This window comes from Mesocricetus auratus, unplaced genomic scaffold (genome assembly GCF_017639785.1).
Source record: "Mesocricetus auratus isolate SY011 unplaced genomic scaffold, BCM_Maur_2.0 Super-Scaffold_100018, whole genome shotgun sequence".
Lineage (NCBI taxonomy): Eukaryota > Metazoa > Chordata > Mammalia > Rodentia > Cricetidae > Mesocricetus > Mesocricetus auratus.
In genome coordinates this window covers 34,428,589-34,450,691 of record NW_024429199.1, presented here as the reverse complement: position 1 = coordinate 34,450,691, position 22,103 = coordinate 34,428,589, and the positions used below count along the sequence as shown (strand labels likewise).

Below are 22,103 nucleotides of genomic sequence, written 5' to 3'. Positions count from 1 at the left end.
AATACTTTGGTCTAGTGGGGGGAAGGTCCATAAATTAAATATATATATATATACACATATATACACACACACATATATATATATATATATGTATATATATATATATATATATATATATTTCAAAGCTCTCTAGGATCAGAGGAAAAGTGCAATTCATTTTGCTAGAGGGAAGCCATAATGAAGTGACATTTGAAATATTTTCCTTGTATGGTGCTTGTAACCCTGAATTCAGTATTACCTTATTTAGTAGTATCTGTATCTTTCTCTCTCAATAGATAAAGCAGGGCAAGATAGAATTAACACCACAGGTTAAAGGCACCCCAACTCATGTAACTTTAGATGGATAACAACAACAATAATAAATTCACAGAGAAATCAGGTAGATATGAGAAGACAAGCGCTTCTTCACCCACTTAAGTACCCTTAAAAAGGCAGGCTCACTGTGACAGCTGCTTCTGTCAACTTAACACAAGCTAGAACTACCTGGAAAGAAGGTCTCAGTGAAGGACTGTCTAGATGAGGCTGGCCTGTGAAGAACTTTTACTTAATTGGATTGACCTAGGTGGGGGAATACCCAACCCAAAATGGGCGGTTCCAACCCTGGACTATGAACAGGGAAGCTAGCTGAGCAGGAAGCCTGTATGCACTTCTTTCAGCCCTTGACTACAGATGTGATGTAACTAGCTGCCTTGAGCTCCTGGCTTCCCTGCAACCACAAACTCTAATCTGTAATAATTGTAAGGCAAATAAACCCTTTCACCCCTATGTTGCTTTCTGCCAGGATAATTTTTTACAAACACAGAAATGAAATTAGGGCACTCATGGAGACAGAAAGTGATCACCAAGGGGCACAGGGGGTGCAATGCAAAGTTGTCCTTTAGTGAGTACAAAGTCTCTGCTTCAGATGCTGGGAAGTTCAGTAAAGAAGTAGTGACAGTTCTCACAAACTGTGAAAACACTTCATTTTAACCCTTAAATGGTTCAAATGGTGTGCCAAACTGGTTTATTTTGCCATAATAAAGGAATAACAGTGGTAAGACCCCTCTCACGTTTTGATTGCAAATCAAGTTTTGAAGTGGCCAACTAGAATCCATGAAAGAAGAATTTTAAACTATCCTTGATAATTATACTAAAGCAGTTCAATAGTACCCTCTCTAGCCAGAAGCTCCAAAACATTTTTCAACTAAGAATGCTTTGATTATTGAACCACATTGTATGCAATTATATTTCAAAAAGTCTACTGCATAGAAAGTCTATTATAACACATGGTGAACATTCAGTATTGTATACGTTTCTAAAGTATAATTTGACTGGACTTCTAACTGTCCTCCTGCTAATGTTTTGATACATGGATATTATACTATGGTTGACCCCCTTCCTCAAACATTTCATGTATTTGGGTATACATAGGTAATTTCTAGAGATGGTTACTTTGACCTAAAAAATTATGTTGTAATTTTGACAGCCAAAATGTTGGTGCTAGGGGTGAGGCCTTTGGGAGGTTATTAAAATGTGAGGGTTGGGAATTCATGAAACTACTTATATCATTATAAATGGATAAAAATTTGAATTCTCTTGTGTCATATGAGGTTATATAAGCATCTTGTTACTTGGACATCCAGCAATTTCTGTTGTTGGTGTTGTAATTTAAGAAAAGTAGCATGTAAGAGAAAGATGCCATGTGACAGGGTTCAAGCAGAAGTTTTTGTTTTGTTTTGTTTTAACTAGGGAAAGGGATCTTAAAAAGGGGAAAGGGAAGGGAGAAAACCAGCTTCCTCCAGAGAGGATCAGCAGGAGAGAGGAGGGGAAAGGAAAACAGAGGGGGGAAAGAGAGAGAGAGAGAGAGAGAGAGAGAGAGAGAGAGAGAGAGAGAGAGAGAGAGAGAGGAACAGACAGACAGAAAGAGAAAAAATAGAGAGAAATGGGGGATGGGAGGTGGGCAGGGCCCTTTTAAAGGGGAACATAGTGAATATGCACAGGTGGTGCTCTTAGTGGAAAATGTTTATTAGCACCTTATCACTTCTTTGAAAATCTCAAAATTTTTAAGTTTTAAAGATACTTTTAAAGAGGCATCCTCAGCCGGGCGGTGGTGGCGCAAGCCTTTCCTTTAATCCCAGCACTCGGGAGGCAGAGGCAGGCGGATCTCTGTGAGTTTGAGGCCAGGCTGGACCGACAGCCCCCAAAATAATACAGAGAAACCCTGTCTCGTAAAACAGAAACAAAACAAAAAAAAAAGATGCATCCTCTGTGATTATTAACCTTCATTGACAACTCATCTAGGATTAGAATCACTTGGGAGCTTAGTTAGGCACACCTGTGAATGTGCTAAAGCAGATGTTTCCAAAGAAAATGACAAAATCCACCTCGATGTAGGTGGTACTGAATGGGAGGGTATGGGTAGCATCAAAGAGGGGGAAAGGAGAAGACAACCAAAGGCAGCATTCCCTTCTCCTCTTATTTGCCCATCATGGTATGGTCTGCTTTGCTCCCCCATTCCCTCCTACCAGTGGGCTGATCCCTCTGAAATAGTGAGTTAAAGTAAATCTTTCCTCTTGTAATCACTTCTTTAAGGTATTTCTCTTGCTGTGATACAAAAAATAAGCAATATACATTTATAAATATAAATTACTGGAATAAATAAAACTACAAATATAAATTATGAAAATATTTTAGCATATTACCATATTCAAATTTTAATATTTTCCACAATTAAGTTGTAGGTAAATGACTATGGGTTTATGCTGTCTTCCTTCTATAAGCATGCCCATGGAGGCCAGAATTAACACCTAGGCAAGATGAGAGAGTGTTGTTCTCTGGATCTTTTAAAATTCTATTGAAATACTAAAGCCAAATTTATGATGGGGTCTGGAGGGAAAGTGAGGTAAATCCCTTGCTACTCAATCATGAAGACTAGAGTTCTGTTCTTGGCACCTACACCAGGCAACTCACAGGAATTACAGCCTGTAATTCCAGATCCAGAATATCTTACACTTTCTTCTGTCCTCCATGGCACCTGCATACACATGTACACACACACACACACACACACACACACACACACACACACACAGCAGAGGGAGAAACATAAACTTTACTAAAAATAAAATAAATCTTTAAGAATTTTATGATGACATTTTCAGGATATTCAGAAAATATTTAAGAAAACTATCTCAGAAAGGGGAGATGTCTGAAACAGTGGCAAAGTATTTAGATGTGAATGCAAGTGATAGAATGTTGCTATTAAGAGCTATGTAAAGCTTTCTATATAAATTTTAATTTCTGGAAGAATAAATATACAGAGTATATGAAAAACCAAAAAAAGATAGAAAAACTGAAACAATCCCAAAGACACTCAAGAGAAACACAGAAAGTCAGAATAGGTAAACAAATTGCAAAATAAGAATGGTAACAAAGAATAAAATGGCAAATTAATTTGTGATTCTATATGGTATAAATGACTTCTAAACCCAAACTGAAATCAGTAATTGGAATATACTTATCAAAATGAACATTTTCACATTCATAATGGAGTAATTTCATGTGCAGAAATACTAGAAACAAGACACACACAAAGCTTCTCTTGTGCAGCTTAAGCATTTATTAATGGATTTAATACACATTTGCATGCATTTGCTCTTATGTCCATAGAAGCATTTGATATTGTCATTGTTTAATATCTTAAATGCATTGTTCATTAAGTTTAATTAATAAAAATACTATTGACAATTTATTTTAAAAGCAGGATTATAAGTGCCACTTGGTGACTGGCAGAGCTATTCCAGCAGATGGGAGATGAGGACAGGACACTCCAAGGCTATCCTACATTGTGAGTTCAAAGACAGCCAGTGCAAATAAGACTCAGCCTCAAAACAATGTAGCACGAAACAAAACAATATTGCAGCCTCGGCTCCTGCAAGCAGGGTCAGCTGGCCAAGGTGAGGGGCGGGCGGTGGGAAGCAGGGATTTGAGGCGCCCACATGTTTGTGCTGGGGTTTTGCTGTACTGTGTGAATGAAACTATAAAGCTTAGTGAGGAAGACAAACAATTTTCACATCAATACATTGTTAACAACTGGGGAGGGGAGATTATTAGTCTCGCTGTACATGTTATCTGCGTATCCTAAGCAATGTAAGTTCAGAGACAGAGGGAGGCTGCCCACAGCGGGCTGTATTTCAAGTGGGGAACAACAGCTTAATTGCTTCTCTCTCTCCTCCTGGGAGTCAAAGCAATATGGAAACTGGGAAGTAGATGGAAAGACGTGGTGTATCCTGCTTCCTGTCATTATAGCCAGATGGAAGAGGAAACCAATCTCTCGCCTTTCTGTTCAGTTCTGTTCTCAGTGTGACCCAGAACGCATTCTATCTCGCTGATTTCAAGAAGCCTTGGACGACTAACTGAGAATCCAGGGTAATGTAATGTGAATGCTTTGCTGAGAAATAATGCCCTGGGATGAAAATCACAATTAATTACTTACTTGATGTTCTAAGTACTGGAGATTAGACCCAGATGCAGTCAAACAGTCTACCATTTAGCCATATAATTAATTGGTTTTGTTTGTTTGCTTTAACTTTTTAGTATTTGCCCATGCTAGCCTTGAACCTAAGCCGCAGCCCAGACAAGCCTTGAACTTCTGGACCTCCTGCTTTAGTCTCTTGAGTCTTGGGGATAGCAGGCCTACATCACTAAATACAGTTTTTAAAAATCAGAATCTTAACTATTAAAGGTCCCAAGGAGATGGATTGCCTCCAAGAAGTCATGAGGTTAAAGGCTCCGAGGGACCCGAGAGAAGAAGGAAAAGAATGTAACAAGGCAGGGAAAAGAAATCGCTCTCAGAGTGAAAAGGAAGCATGGCAGGGCAGAACATCAACTGAGCGCAAAATTGTGCCTGCCGCAGATCACATGGAATCAGCAGAAACAAGCGAAGGCTCTTTTTAGGATCATGTTTCTAAATCTTTCCAGGAAGAAGCAAAGGATAGACGAGTATGAGTATTGCACGAGAACTGGAAGTTTCAAAATCAAAACATAGAAAGATTTGTGTCTCTAAGTGGACTGGAAAGGGGGGCAGATTATTTCGTCAGAAAGAATTTACTCAGTCTCTGCTAATGGCAACATGTACACGCTGGTGTGGATGGACCCTCCCAGCTTGGGGTTGCTTGGAAAGGGTAGAAGTTCTTCCCTCGCTGAGAGACAACAGACTTCTATCAACTGGAAAAGCAAGTAGACATTAATCTACAGCACGGTGGTAAAAGCAACCCACGTGGAAATCGCTGAGTTTCAGTGCCTGCGTGCTGACCAACAACCCTGCAAGCTGATCTTTGGATGAGACCAATGAAGAACCACTGCAAATCACTGAACTCCACATTCAGTCTGACTGCCTACCCACATCCCTACCTGTAACCCACAGAAGGCGAACCTTCTTAGAGAATATCTGGGATTGCATACGGAAAATAACAGTTTTCTTTTTTTTAATTCTCGTCTCTTTTTTTAATAGGAAGGAGAGAGGAAGTCAAAGGCACAGCAGCGTGAATGACTTACCATCCAGTAAAGCTTCACAACATACTTCCCATAGCTGTTAAACAAAGGCATGTGACCCTTCACGGCCTTGCAGAGAGAGTATATGTGTTCCCAGGGTTTCCAGAGCAGCATGGGAAGTTCTCCCGAATTTCCTTTATTGTAATTGTTTAGAATCCCTCCATTGAATATCTTCCACACAGCATAGATTTCACTGATGATCCACCTCATAAGCTGAACACAACACAACAAAAGCCATGAGTATTTATAGGATGCCTTTTTAAATAATGGGTACTGCAGTTCTAAGTGAACTATGGTAAAAATATGTTTCCAAGAGTAATAATAAATTTTACATATAGTATTTTCTTCATTTTTATTTCTGAGCTACAGAAAAAAAATCATAGGTCTTGGTTTTGTTTCAATGAGACAGAGCAACAATAGGTATTAAAAGACCTAAAATGGTGAATTTTTACTGACCTTGAATTAGAAGCATATGTGTGTCTCTCTGTGTATATGTGTATATATACTGTGTATATATATTTAGTCACTAAGATTATAATCTATAAAAATATAAATAGATACAATTTTGAATTACAGCTATACTTCAAAGAAGTTGGAAAAATGAAAAATCCCCCCCTCGTCCAATCCATCATATCATGACTTAAAGGTGAACAAGACTGTGTTGACAATGTCTGTCCGGGATCTGTTTGTGTAGACAGGACTGGAAGACATTCCTCAATGGAACAGTGGGCCCTGTGGCCCTACCTACCTCACTGCAGAGTAAATGTTCATTTGGTGAAAACAAGTCAAATGTCATTTCATTTTTCACAACTACAGGAGTCTGAAATTACAAATATAGACATAGGTATTTAATTGTTTGAAAAAATAAGGTAAAAGGTACCTAAGTTATTAAAAGACAGTTTTGTGGGAGAAGTAGTCTATTACCAAAAGTCCAGAATGATATAATCTACTCCAGAATGTTTCAGATCACCACACTTTACTAAGCCAATAGCAAATACATCCAGTCTTCTAGTGCCTGGGAAAACTGTCGAAAGCCAGACAAAGCAGGACAGTGTCTTTAAAGTCAAAGACTGGAATTCCATCACCAGGTGCAGGTTTTACAATGTAAACTTTGATCTTATAAAACATCACACAAGGCCATTTTTTTCAGAGGACTCAAACTATTTGTACAGATCAGGACCCTTTGTCATCAGGGAAGAGGGCCCCTTTTAGGTGTTGTGGAAAAAAACCCTGCTACCAAGAGTACTGAAGAGCCATTTGTTTGCAGGAAAATGTGGCTCCCAGGGGGAGGAGGTGGGGTCAGGACAATTGGACCTTTCTTTAAACTATTTCACTGAAAAGCATACATAGGAGCAACATCACAGTTGGGAATATATATGTATATACATATGCATATATGCATATAACAGCGACTAGTAAAAAGAGGCATACGGAAGTGTTTGGAGAGAGGAAAGGGAATTTTGCAATTTAAAAAACAAAAGAAAAAATGAGATTAGCTTCATGAAACAGCTGGAGGGAAGGAAGGTGTCATAGACCAAATCTTATACAAGAAGGTCATTATTTTACAGGATTGTTTTGTTTGCTTTAACCTTACTTATGAGTATACTTAATGATTCTTATTGTGAGTCTATACATCAAATCTTGACACCTAGGTATTTCCTTAGTTAGACTTTCACTTCTGGATGCTCTGGGCCCCATTCTAGAATGATCTATCAAGAGAGGAACCTCTGTGAAGGGCCACTAGTGGCATGCAGGCGGATAGCCTGTTATGATGCACAGAGGTAGAGAGGTTACACAGGGAAGACTGAATTTGTTTTTTATACAAATTTAACTCTTAGACCCACTGTCTACTAAAAAGTAGAGGAAATTGTTCTTAAAACATCTATTTATGCTGGGCAGTGGTGGCTCACGCCTTTAATCCCAGCACTCAGGAGGCAGAGGCAGGCGGGTCTCTGTGAGTTCGAGGCCGGGCTGGACCGACAGCCTCCAAAACAATACAGAGAACCCCTGTCTCGTAGAAAAAAACAAACAAAAAAAGCAATCTATTTATTCAGTTTATAAAACCATTTTTTTTCATGGGACATCAATGATGAATTTACAGTAAGCAGAATATGATATACTAAAGACCTATCAATGTCAAGTGAATTATGTGAACAGCAGAATTTGTAGTCATGTCATTTTTGCTCAAAATTAAAATTGATTTAGAAGCTTGTTTTGTACATAATGGACTTACTTGAAATGTCTTATAGGGAAGTATTCGAAAGACACTGTTGTTTTAGTGAATCACTTTGAATGTAGAAACAGCTTTTTTTCAATTAGTAAGAGGACTGACTTATATTTCCCTGCATTGGTACCAACACTGATGAAGGCTAACACTTTGAGGATAGAAACTACTTTGTGTTGAAACAGAGACTCAATAGACTCAAATGTGCACAAGAACTAGCTCCATTACAAACTATTTGACTGGTACTAATTAGTTTACCCTACTGGTGCTCTATGCATTCAATGAAAACAGTAAGAAAATCAGCAAGGGAAAAGCATTAGTGATAATTAAAACCCTGCAGACAAGAAATACACTCAAATTAATGTGGCTATTAAGGTATTAGAATAGAGGATCTAAAGTATGTGAGAGCTGTTTAAAATGAAGGTGTCTCCACAAATGTATGATTCAACTGACTGAACATGGAGTCTAGAGATGGAGACAGACTTTGGAGGATGCTTGGAGGGTCCCTGGAAGATGGGAACCCATGTGCAAATCTCCTGGACTGGAAAATTAATTATAATAAACACTGGAGGAAAGAGACCTTCATGCCCTGTGATTTCACACTGAGATGCAGAGTGTAGCAAATCTGCTAGTCAGAAATACAAATAACTTGGTGCAACATTTTCTGTTATGATTTGACATTTAGGATAGAAGTAGAAAAATCAATCCTGAAAAACCTAAACACAGTAATCTCCTTGAAATCTATACAAGAAATTTTACTATTCTATTCCCGTGCCTGCGTGTGTGTGTGTGTGTGTGTGTGTGTGTGTGTGTGTGTGTGAGCGTGTGTGTTCATGTGCGAATGTGCCTGCCCATGTATGTTTGTTGTAACGCCTGGGTGGGACATGTAGCGAGCAAGAGAGCAACTTCGTGTGTCTTCCTCAGACATTCTCCATCTGGCTTTTGAGTCAGGGTTTTACTTTTACCTGAAATGCACCAACTCAGCTAGGCTGGTTGGCTAGTGAGCCCCAGAGATTAGCCTATGTAGCCATCTCCAGTGTGGTGTTTACAAGCAATACTGCCATATCCAGGTGAAAATGGGTTCTGGGGATTGAACCCATGCCCTTATGCTTGCACAGAAAGCACCTGACCAAGGAGCCATCTCCATAGTTCTACCAATAAAGGAATTATTAAAATATACTGACAAGTAAGAACTTCTGAGTTAGAGGCTAAAATGCAATTATTTTTGCTGTATATCACAGGAAAAACACTGTAAATTACTTGAAGAATGCAAAGTTTGGCCATTAAGATATCCCATCATTTAGGAAAAAGTATTTCATTCAATAGTGAAAATAATTCTTACTCGGCTAAATATAAAATCTTGTGGACGTTTCCAGGAAAAGACTTTCAATGATGGTGGTAATTCAATCTTTCCTTCAGGATCTTCAAAAAAGTGCTAAATGAAAAATAAAATTAAATTGAGCTTTTTTTAATGTGGCTGTATTATAATACAAATTCAATCTTAATAAAAACCAACTAATACAAATGTTAGATCAATACAGAAGCATTTGTAGAGATGTGTGTGTTTGTCTTCAGAAACGCCTTGTTGAATATTTGAATATTGAAATTCAAAATGGCCAGGGAAGCAACTAGGCAAACTACAGATATTTACTTCCCAGTCCTCCAAATCCAACCCACAAGTCCCATCCCCAGCTGTGCAGCAGAGTGCCTGCTGTGGCCCCTGCTCACTCTGTGCCTCTATTCCCAGGGTGTTACTATTCAGGCATCTGCCCTGGCCTGTCCTTGGGGTTCTGACAGGACATGCCCTCAGCTGCAGCCACTAAGAGCACCACCTGTGCATATTCACTATGTTCCCTTTAAAAGGGCTCTGCCCACCTCCTAAGCTCCTCTCTCTCTCCCCCTCTTTCCTCTCTCTGCTGCTTCTGTCTCCAGAAGCTGGCCTCCCTACTTCCATTTCCCCTTTTTATGATCCCTTTCCCTAATTAAAACAAAAACAAAAATAACAAAACTGCTGCTTGAACCCTGTCATGTCTTTCTCTCATGTGTCACTTTTCTTAAATTATAACACAGGGCACGAAGCAGATCCTGGTGGAATATCCTGCTTTCCTTCCTCCTGTGAATCAGCCTCTCCTCTGAGACCCTCCTCCCTCAGCTTCTCCTCCGAGGCCACCTCCATTCCTCAGTGTCAGCTCCCCATACTTAGAAACACATTTTCCCCCAGGGATCATATCTATCAGAAGACCAGAAGAATTTCCCACCAGGCTGCACCCACCTTCTAAGAACCAGACAGGGCAATATAAAGCAAGGAACACAACACTTCCCCAGCAAAGAAAAAAACAGATATCTAATCTTCCAAGAGACCCATGCCATAAAAACACAATAGCAGCTAGGACACTATGTCTCAGCTAGAGCCTAGCTGTCCTACAGCAGACCCTGAGTACTGCAACATAGTTGAAACACATACAAAGATTCTAAAGACTTCATGAATATAACAGAGCTCTTTAAAGACAAAGCAAGTAACTCCTTTTAAAGAAATCTATAAACACACAAACAGGAAGTAGACAGAAGTGAGTAAAATAGGTCAAAGCCTGAAAGTAGAAATAAATCAATAAAGAAAACCCAAACTAGAGAAATCTGAAAATAAACAAATTAGGGACTCAAGTAGGAACCTCAGAGGCAAGGCTTGTCAACAGTACACAAGAGATGGGAGAAAGGATCTCAGGCATTGAAGACACCATGGAGAAAATGGATACTGTGGTCAAAGAAAATGTGAAACCCCTAAAAATCCTATAACAAAATTTGTAGGAAATCCATGACACTACAAAAAGACCAAATCAAAGAATAATATGAATACAGGAAGAAGAAGAAACTCATATCAAAGATACAGACAGTATTTTCAAAGAATTCATAGGAGATAATTCCCCTAAGCTAAAAAAATAGATACCTACATTATATTTTATTTTATTATCATCCCATAGAAGCATGCTTGCTTTCTAATGAGAGACAGAACCTGGGAGGATCCAGACAGGAAGTGGGGTAAGAGGAAACCATAATCAGTATATGTGATGTGAAAAAAATTTCATTTTTCCATAAAAGAAAAATATCTAAAAGAATGGCATACATCCTTGACAGAACCTTGACTGTTAAGTAAAATTTGATTGTGGACTATTGGTGAGATTCACTTAAAAGTATCCTTAGCCCAAATTTTTGAAATACATGCTAAGTGACCAGAATGGTTAGACTAACCTATGATGTCTTTATTTGCATAGAACACTCTGAAATGGTAAATGTTAACATTTAAATTCTGTGAAACCGATGTAGAATCTCAGTGACTGGTTCACAAAAGGTATGTAGTAAAGGCAATTAAAAGGCAATTAATTACTGATTTCATTAACAATGTGTTGGGCAACGCATTCTTGGCACCATATCTAAAATGGATGTATCTTTCAAATATCAAGGGCCTGTGAACCATTTGAGCTCAAATGAAGGTCAAGTATTATAATATTTGACAGCCATTGAAAACTTTACCGGTGCTTGCTTGTGTGTGGATGTGTGTCTCTGTTAGCATGTGTATCTTTCGGATGTTACAGCAGTATGCTAGATTGGGCAAACCCACAGTTAAGCAATAGAGCGATGAAGCAACCTGATGAGTCAATCCAAAGTATGGAGAAACTTCAGGGAGGGAAGGGCAACAGTGCTTGAAAACTCTGACAGACGACAAAAAAATGCTTTTTAGGAGCTTGGAGCGCCTTTATCCAGTGATAGTGGAAACTATCTTGAAAATCAGATTCTAGGATGTATCTGTACTATTCAGACAAAAACAAGTCTGTGTGGAAGGTGGGAGGAAAAACAGAGACTGGAATGGTAGCTAAGTGTCTGTTTCATTTTGTAGCATCTCATGTTAGACAAAGGCTGAACATCAAACGCTATGGCAGGTACTGTGGGACTTTGCTACAAAGTCAAATACTGGGTTTCCTAGCGTCCAAAACCAGTTGCCAAGCCAAGTCACTTATCTCTCATTTTCCCTTTTATTTCACGAGGATTCAATTATATTTCTCCCCACCCATTTCTCCAGGATAAAGGTTGGGAAAACAAGGCAGGGGAAGGGATCAAGGCCAAAAGAAAAGCTTTCCCTTTGGAATGGAGATTGTAGAAAGGAGGAGTGTAAACTTATGCTGACAGGTGTATCCCATTATTAATGAGCTGGGGAGTTACAGCTTAGGGGCAGAACTTGTGGAGCATGTGCTAGGCCCTGGCCTCTCTCTCCTGGACTGGAAAACAAAGCCACCCCCATCCGTCTGCAAGCCTCAGACATCCTACTTACAAAGATGGGGCTCTTGCCCGTCTTGTCCTTCTCCTTTACTCCTTTGCCTGCATCCCACTTTTCGGCATTTATATCTGCCTCGCTCCACTCTGGCCAGATCGGGAACTTCCCCTTCTTCTGTTCCCCTGAACCTGGTGGTACATTGCTGCCAAAAGGGAAAGAGTTGAGACAGGGAGGGTTGAAGAGTCTTAAAGAAAATCTCCAAGATAAAACTAAGAATTAACTGCATGGCATAAGCTGAACTATCTTATCATTAGAGTGTATTGTGTATACTTGTCAGTCAGATACTGTTGACATGACACCTCTAGAGACAGAAAGAACCCCCAAAGAGATCCGTTCACAAGCCAATTTTAAACATTTGTCCCTACTAACTAATACAAGACAGCCCAAAATTTGTGCTTATAGAGAAATACCCAGTTTCACATTAGCATAAAATAACTTAAACATAGTTCATGTTCAAGGAGAGTTTCTTACAAGAGTAATAGATTTTGGAATATGCCCACAAATATGTTTTGGCTTCTCCACATGTAAATGTAGCAAGCGATCGTTATTTTGATTTTCAAAAAGCTGTTTAAATAAAAAGTACTTGTCTTGAGTTCCGCATTGCCTATTGCCATCAGATCAACGTGAAAACTGTAATTTTTCATTAAAAATGAAATCAGTGTACACATTGTTTTCAGTCTATTCTTATGTAAGTCATATGTCTCTAACTACTTATGTATTTTTACTTATCTATTATTTTAATGACTGCACAATATCCATTTTCTATTACATGTTTCATTTAACTAAGCATCAATAATTTGGAATTTCAAATTTGTGGATTTTGGTTTTAAAGCCTTTTGTTTTTATCAACAAAACTATGGTAGGTTTCATTGTTGCTATAAATCATGCACATCTTCTGTCTCCTAATTTCTGTCTTGTAATTGCCAAGATCTTTTTTCCTTCCTAGGCCCATCTCTGCCTGGTACATGTGGAGGCCCCTAAGGGAAATAGAAAGACTCCATGTAGAGAAGTCATTGTGGGAGTGGGGCCTTGCAAGCACCCCAGAGGCTCAAAATAGACTGCTGCCCAGACACTCAGTGTGTCCCATGAGCTAGCTAGCAGGGCCTGTCCTAGGCTCTGTCCCACAAGATTACCCCTGATGGTGCCTGGTGTGGTCTGGGACTCACACTTTATCTTCTTGGGTACTCTGGGCCCCTCAGTAAATAGTTTCTGTGCTCACTGTTGTCTTGGTAGTCCCTTCCACCGGCCCATGCTGCTTATGCTAAAGCCAACCGTTTTCCTCGGAAGAACTGGGAACCCGAGGTTGGCTTCCACCAAGGTTTGCAGACCTGTGCTTTCACCCAAACCCTCTGAAAAGCAAGAATGGTGCAGATTCAAACCGGGTCATTTATTTTATCAGAGGAGATAGAGAAAATGTTTAGCAATCATTTCTGCCTGGGTGGTGACATGTCCCTCCCCACAGCAACCTTGAGCCAGTGGGTGAGTGGAACTTCAAGCAGAACTTCCCATTGCCATGCTCAAGGGTTCCGGAAGTTTCCTCATCTCTCCCTGCCTGGAGTTGTTCACACTTCTGGTTAAGGAGCTTGCACTTTTGCGCTGCTGTGTCCCAGCTGTCTCTGCCTGGTCTCCTAGACCAGGCCCCTTCATGGTTGCTTTGTAATTGATTGGCTGCCTTTCCCAGAAACACATCAAATGTTTTCAATTATACTGAAAACTGTTTTAAAAGGTTTTATTTAATGGTGTCAAACTAGTCAATGGTATCACTTGTAGTGTTAGGTAAACATGAAAAATAATGTTCAAGTCCAGCCCAAGGTCAAATATACTGAGGACTTCGAATATCCTTGTAAAGGCTGATTATGAATTCCCCAGCTCAGTGTGTATGGCTTTGAAGTTGGCTGGCAGAATTTGGCAGCTGCTCTAGTGTAGATGTAATCCTTTTAAGTATTCAAAGGACATTGTGCCTGGTCTCATCCATTCTGAGACCAAGAACATTTTAAAAATATGTGTTATAGTTTTAAAATGTTAATTGTATGAGCGTTTTACCATAGTGAATGTATGTATGTGTAGCACATGCCTGGTGTCTGTGGAAGTCAGAAGAGGGCATTGGATCTCCTGGAACTGGAGTTAGAGTTGGTTGAGCCACCATGTAGGGATGGGAGCAGAACCCTTGTCCACTGCAAGAGCAGCAAGTGCTCTTAGTGACTCCACAACAAAGGAAGATTTAGGAACTTGTAATACTAAAAAAAATCATGTTACCAAATTTTGGAAAATTCAAATCCATAATATCAAAACTAAGACTGATTCACAGTTACTTAATTCTCTAATAACACACTTAAATACTACTAGATGATATCATAACATTAAAATCACATGCTGTACCAAGAATTCAAATATAAATGCATTTGATGGAAATGTTTATTACAAGTTGATGGAGAAGATTTATAACATAAACTCTGGCTATTTAAAATGTTCAGAGTAGGATACTAAAAAAACAATAAAAATAAAAACAGAACAATAACAACAACAAAAGCCCAGCAGTTAACTGAATGAATGAAAAGCTGGCTCCCATAGTAGAAATGTTACCCTGTGAAAGGTACCCTGGAGAAGAAAGAGAGCAGCAGGCATGAGGAAGTGGTGCTCTGTTATGTGATTGAGAATGCTCAGTGTCCTGATTAATGGAAGAATTAGTTGTGGTGAATTGTGGGATGAAACATAAGTAGTCAATGGGATATGGATTCAAACAGTGGTACTTGGAGCTTGAAGATCTGGAAATCTAGCTACTAGTGCCAGGAAGAGAGAAGGAGGTGTCAAAGGGAACAAAAGGACTAGTCACTTGTAAGCTCTTAGCCTAGAACTAAATCTGTTATTGCACTCCCTGTAGTTTATAGTATAATAGAATGGGCAACTTGAGTGGAGACAGACTTTCACTAGAGGTATAACATCAGGGATAATATCTTCCATATGCAGAGAACTCAAGATTCTAGAAGTAAGATTTGGGTGAAGGTGGAGTTGTAGTAAAACTTTAAAATGTGGTTAATGTGCCCATTCATCAGAAAGGACTGTTCTGAAGTTGGAAGACAGTGCTGGGAGCTCTGCTGGTCCATTAGCTATGTTGTAACTCAGTTGTAACAAGGTCTTTGGTTTCTGGAGAAAGACTAGGGCTCAGAAGGAGAGGAATATTTTTCAGGTAGCTCCAAAAAGCATCTATTTGTCAACTGATTACGTATTATCCAGCACTGTGATGACTATCATGTCCTCTTGTGAGTGTGGACAAACTGGCTTCAGCAGTTGTTTGGAGCCTCATCAGCCCAGAAAACTATAGCAACCGCAAGGCAGGAATCAAGTGCATGACCTCAGAATGTCTACAAGATATGAATAAAAACCACGAGAAAAGGGCAAAATGTAAATCTTGGAACAGTCAGCATCTCAAAAGAAAGGAATCAAATCAAAGTCTTTAAAACAAGTGCAATTAGAATTCTCAAAAAAGATAAAGGAAGTGCTGTGAGATTGGCAAGGTATTGGACAAAAATTCAGGTGTGAACAGAAGTTCAAGTGTTGTGGAATAATCTTTCTGTACACTGTGAAGATTTGTCACTCAGACTGATTTGATAAAAAAAATACTGAATGGCCAATAGCTAGGCAGGATTTTGGGGGCAGAGAGGATGCTGGGAAGAAGGGCAGAGACATGGAGAGTTGACGGACAGAGATGGAGGAGAAGGAAAGTAGCATGGGCAGTACAGAGTAAAGGTAGTGAAGTAATGAGGCAGAAGGTAAATTAATAGAAGTGGGTTTATGTAACTTATAAGTCCTAATTAGAAACAAGCCTAAGCTATCGGCTGAGCTTTCTTAATTAATAAGAAGTCTCCATGTGGTTATTTGGGAGCTAGCTGGAGGAACTGAAAAATCTGCCTACATTCAAGTAATTATTACAAAATAGCATAAAGAATAGATAACATACCACTATGGGGGGATGTTAGGAGGTAGATTTTAAAAGCTGGTATTTACATAGGAAAAAACAGAAAATGTGAGGTAGACAGGTAAATAGTCTAAACACAGACATACTAAGATTCCCAGAAAGATGAGGGTTAGAATGTGGGAGAAGGAATAAAGAGATTAGAATGTTGAAGAGATGCCTATGAAAAAATATGTGGAACTGATAAAAAATGGGTTTTCAGATCTAAGCTTAACCATTTTTTAAAAAACTAAATAGGATGTAAGGGGGTGGTAATCTGAGTCTGAGAATACTAAATGAAAATGCAGGTCACTCATATATAGTATAGATCGTATGACAGTCAAGAATATATGTGATCAAATTACCTGGAATGAAGAACCATCTCAGAGTCATAATAATAGTAGGCACAGAAAGTAATAAAGTGTGTTCTTCAACATCAAGGTAAAGTTATTTATCTCCAGGGCTAAAGTCATTATCCAATTAAATTCTTATTCAAAAGATAAAAATATACATCTTCAATGAGATTCAAACATTTTAACATTGACTTTACTATAACAAATTCTTCACAAAACACACAAAAAGGCTGAACGATTTACCTCAGGATAAGAGAAAATGAGCATAACACAAGGGTGGGCCTCAAACAGCAACGGTAAGTAAATATATAATGTGTTGATAAAATTTTTAAAATATGTTCCACAAACATATAATAATAATAATAATGGTTTTGTGCTTCTAAAAGATATAATTTTTAAAAAAGAGCAGAAAACAAAAGGAATTCCCAGGATACAATTTTTCCTATGTTTTTCTGTAGAATCAATGCTGAGTAACTATAGACCTTGGTGGAAAGTACTTGAGGTAAACCTGTTTGTAAAAAATTAGACATAAAACAAGAGAGCAGAAAGGATAGATCATATAGCAGTTAAGAATTTATTGGGAACCATGCTATAGGAAGATGAGAAAACTGGGAATGCAGAATTCTTTTAATTGGAGCAAAATAACAGCTATATCTTGTGAGTAAACATTTTAGAAAATGTATAATTTCAGACTGGGTCAGCAACACTCTCTTAAGCTGTGGCTAACTTATTTCTAAGTAATAGTGAACACGGACTGCTCCATGGTGAGTGCTGAGCAGATAAAGGAGTGACTACGAAGCAGAGCAAAGGGGAAGGAGAGACTGGGAATTTTAAAAATGAAGAAAATTCTAAACTTCACAAGTTAACTTCATGGTAGGAATTCTAGGAGTTCCTGGATTCATAACAGAGACAGTTCTTAATTAAAATTCTTGATCTTACGTATACATATACACACACATATGTGTGTGTGTGTGTGTGTGTGTGTGTACACATATGGTTTATATAGGAGTGTTTGGCCTGCTGGTATGTCTGTACACCACATGCATGCCTGATATACACAGGGGCCAGAGAGGATGTCAGATCCCCTAGAACTGAAGTTATAGACAGTTGTGAATATGGGAAATTGAATCTCCATCTTCTGGAAAAATAGTGTTCTTAACAACAGAGCTATCTCTATCCCCATAATACATAAGTTTTAACTTCAATTATATATTTGACTATCAAGTCATATCCAATGTGATGCATTTTTGTCAACACATTCTTTCTTTCAGATTAACCTGTATGTAGTAAATTAAACACTTTGACTGACTTAGAATTGAGACAAGGTAAAAAATTGACTTTATATATGGTTATTCAGTCCATAAATTTATTAAAGTATTTTATATGACTATAATTAATAAAATAAATTAAGGAGACATGAGAGCACTATGAATTTGTACTTTGCAAGACAATAACATGAACTTTAAATTACTTTTAGTATTCATCCTTATACTTAGACAGAACTTCCATGGATGCATGTGATAGTCTGTAATCATATTCACACCCTATTTTACTCTTTCTTTTCTCTTCATCCCTACATAGTGGTATAGCATGCCTGTCATCTCAGACTGGGGAAGCAGAGACAGGAAGACCCTGAATTTCAGGACAGCCTTGTGTACCACAAGATCTTATCTCTAAGTAATTAAAAGCAATAAATTAGATAAAAGTAAATATAAGTCAATTAACAAGACTCTACTACAATATGAAATATACAGGGGGCTTTTTTAAAAATCCCACCAAGAAAACAGTAATTCAAAGGTGTGAGAGATTTTGGAGACTTTTAAGTACTAAAAAACAAGTTGCATCAGGTTTGTTCAGACACAGACACAGTTCTGTATTTCTGTTTAATCAGATTAGTTTTTGGAAGCTGGTCACTGTAGGGATATTAAACTTTCAATAAAATGAGGTCCTGGAATTTTGCCATTTCTTTCTCAAAGCATGCTGTTCTGTGTTGGGACATGATTCTACTCCTGGTGTGAGGCAGTTTAATTTATGCAAAATGCAATCAGCATGCCTTTTTATGTAGTGTCAGCTATGCTCACAAGGCACCTGGATGTAAATAGAATCACACAATGGACTTAATTTGGTCTGGGGGCATTCTGAGTAACACTCTTCAGAAAATCAAATTCACAAGGAAACAAATTGCAAAAAAAAAATGTTTGCTAACTTAAAAAGTTTTTTTTTAAAACAGATTATTATGTTGACCTTTTACTTCCTTAGTTTTATGAAAATAAATAGAAATTGATTTAACATTTTGACATTTGTCTATTTTTTGAAATACAGTATGCTTGGGTGAATAGAAAGATTATAAAAATTGAGTTTCTAGTCTCAAGTTATTGAGGACAAAGGCACATGATTGCTGGAGCATGAAGACAGGAACTGAGAAGGGTATAAGGAAGTTAGGGACAGAGTACTAGTACAGAAAGGAAATTATATCCAACTGTAGAAGCCATCTTTGGCCTCATGGAAATGACCTTCATCTTAGGATGGGTTGAATGGATCAATGCTATCAGGTGTGTAGGAAGGAGGATGGGACAGGGTGCAGAACAGTGTAAGACTGGCAAGAATGTGAAAGTGTGTTAAGAGTCTGGTTGATGCAGAAACAAAATGGAATGGAGGTCACCAGTGGTGCTCATATTTCCACCCATTCCCTCCCTACTTCTATCCCTGCCTCTATCTTCCTCCTCCTCCTCTTCCTGTCTACACTCCTTTGTCACTTTTTCCATCTTGGTCTCCTGCTCTCCTTTTCATCATTCTACTTTTAAAATCAGAAACATCCTACCTCAAATATAGTGTTGAAAAAAGTTCACTAACTACTACATGTGATAGACACTGGTTAAGAAACTCCTCCATTAACAGCAAAATGATTTCATTATTTTCTTAGTGATTCTACCTGGAGCTGATAAGGGATTCAACTACAGTGCAACAGGAAAGAGAATGAAATGGAGATAAGGTGTAGAATCAAGGAAGGGGAAGGAAACCACTGGATGCTCTAGAGAAAGGACAACGGGAATCTACAGTGATTGACAGGAAGATGGTAATACCATCCATTAAATTGGTAACAAAGGAACGAGCACAGAGAGAACAGATGACCCGACAATGGACACATTTCCTTTGAAAAAGGATACATTCAGCTAGATTTGTCCACTCCTACAAGTGTAACTGCAGAAGACCTAAAGGTATTAATGAAGTTGCACTTAATTGGTGACCATTGGTTTAGATGGTCAATAGGAAGGAAAGTGAGGGTTCAACTAAAACCATTAGAGAATGACTTGATTTGGAGATAGAAGGAAGAAAATAAGGCAGAAGGCAGATGGACAGATGGATTCCACAAATGGGAAGGGGAGGTGAAATCAAGGGTGAGTATGGGTAAATAGCTCATCAGTACCACTAGGTTTGGAGGACACCGAGGCTTGACTTGTGATCAAAATGCTGCAAAAAAAGGCACTTAAACATCAGGACATTGATCACTGGTCAGGATGGGACCTGAGTCATATATCTGGCCCTGGAAGAAGACTTGGTGACCCAGAGTGTCTAGAAGGCCATATGTAAACCTGACTCCTAGACTCTTATGCCTTATGATCACCCAACAGCAAGAGACTGAGAAAGCAAAAAGACATCTCATTTTTCCTTACTTTAATAGACAATCCAAACAAGCTGTTAATCAACTGTATAGTATAATCTCCTAGGAAAAGCTTCCTGTTCTAGAGATTTTTCCCCCCTCTCAAGAACCATAAGTTGAAACAAGGATCCTCATTGAGTTAGATGAGCACTCTGCCATCAAGATAGAACCGCAACCCTGGTTCTAGGGATTTTACAAAGTAACATATAGTCATTCTAAAATGCACATGTGAACAGTGGTCTCCTGGGCCACTGTTTGCATTAACTAGAGGAAACACCCTACCTTGCTCTGTCAGAAGCCTACCTACTCTATCCTGCCTGTCCCACCTGATTCATCTTTTTTTAAAGCTCCTTTAAAAATGTGTATGGGTGTTTTGCCCGTGTCTATGTTTGTATACCACTTGAGGGAGTCTGATCCCTTGGGACTGGAGATAGAGATGATTGTGAGCTGCCATGTAGGTGGTGGGATCTGAACTGTTGTCCTCTGGAAGAGTAGTCAGTGCTCTACACTGAAACAAAGTTTTCACCTCAAAATGGGTGAGAGATGTTTATCTGGAGTCAAATGTTAACAATCATGGCCAAGCAACACCGATTTAGGTGGAAATATATTTGTGAGTACATCAAGGATACAGATTACAGAGAAGTGGGGAAATCTCAGATCTAAGGCCTCAAGTGCTCTCTGACCACATTCTTGGCTTTTGAGTGGTAGAAGTTAGTGGTCTGGTAAAATGTTTCACATGGTAGTCACAAGGATGTTAAATCAGACACAGATGTGAGTAATGAATAAACGTAAAGAAGCTAAGATAGTAGCTACAAATAAATAGTCTGGCTCGGTATCTACACTACTCCACCCTCTCCACAGTCACTGAAGTTGCCAACTAACATTTACAGAGTGTCCAGTGTACATATGGCTCCTTTCCAGGGACTTTAGTTCACATCAATACAGTGCATGAGGTCCCCATCCGCACCCCTCTTAGATATGGGAAAGAATCAGGTATGCCATCTGTCTTAGGGTTTCTACTGCTGTAAAAGACATCATCCCATGACCAAGGTAACTCTTATAAAGGGAACATACTTAGGCAGTGGCTTACATCTCAGAGGTTTAGTACATCACCATCATCATGGTGTAATATGGTGGCACACAGACAATCATGGTGCTGGAGAAGTAGCCGAGTATCCTACGTCTTGACTTGCAGACAAGAGGAAGTGGTCTCAAATATGATACCCCAAAGCCTACCTTCACAATGACACACTTCTTCCAACAAGGCCACACCTACTCCAACAAGGCCACACCTCCTAATAGTGCCACTCCCCTGGGGGGCCTTTTCTTTCAAACCACCACACCATCTGAGAAGCAGGCTGCTGCTGCTCTGGCCACACGTCAAGTACATAGAACGCTATGGTCAATCATTAACATTTGCCACTTGCAGAGTGGACCACCCCCAACTTTCCACAGCAATGTCCATATTCATTTATCAAGAGCAAATGTAACAGTATGTAAAATGCCAAGATAGTGTTCATAATGACTTTACCTCCAAACCAGGGACGACCCAAACAAGTCCACAGTACTGAAAGGCTCCTACATGCACATGCTCAAACTAAGTCCATTAATACAACTCCAAGTATTTCCCCCACAATCTTGTTCTTAGTATATATTAAAAACCAGGTTCATATTTTCACTGGATATAGTGGTGTCACAAACCCCTACTCAGTCCATCTACAGTTTTCATTTCAAAAGTTTTCAGAAAAGTCTCCACTGCCAGTTTATACTGAGCCTCATCTTTACCTGAACTTCGACCAATTATGTTGATGAACTATATTTCTAGCTCATAATTGGAGCAAAAAATTGCCTAAATATTTCTGCTTTCTCTCCCTTTCCCTTTCCACAAAATGTTGATGACCTAGAACCTGTTTGTTAATAACAATGGAGACACACTCCTCAGCACACTTAATCCATAGCTCCCCTGCAGACTCCCTACCACCTACAGCGGACCTACAAAAATGGTCCTTTGTTCCACTTCTATATGTGTTCAATAGAAGGCTCTGGGTTGACCC

At 38.9% G+C, this 22,103-nt stretch overlaps 1 protein-coding gene across 7 annotated transcripts in view; it reads right to left on the bottom strand.

Moving 5' to 3' along the window:
- Adgb (androglobin) overlaps window positions 1-22,103 on the bottom strand; it is a 102,582-nt gene that overhangs the window by 72,855 nt on the left and 7,624 nt on the right. For 6 of the 7 annotated variants that reach the window (XM_040728118.1, XM_040728119.1, XM_040728123.1 and 3 more), the window contains exons 2-5: window positions 12,081-12,225; window positions 9,099-9,191; window positions 6,281-6,352; window positions 5,536-5,745 (exon numbers count right to left, since the gene is read on the bottom strand). In XM_040728118.1, the coding sequence (XP_040584052.1) occupies window positions 5,536-5,745; window positions 6,281-6,352; window positions 9,099-9,191; window positions 12,081-12,225 (520 nt within the window). The remainder of the gene's footprint in view (window positions 1-5,535; window positions 5,746-6,280; window positions 6,353-9,098; window positions 9,192-12,080; window positions 12,226-22,103) is intronic. The other variant, XM_040728124.1, reaches the window with a different exon arrangement.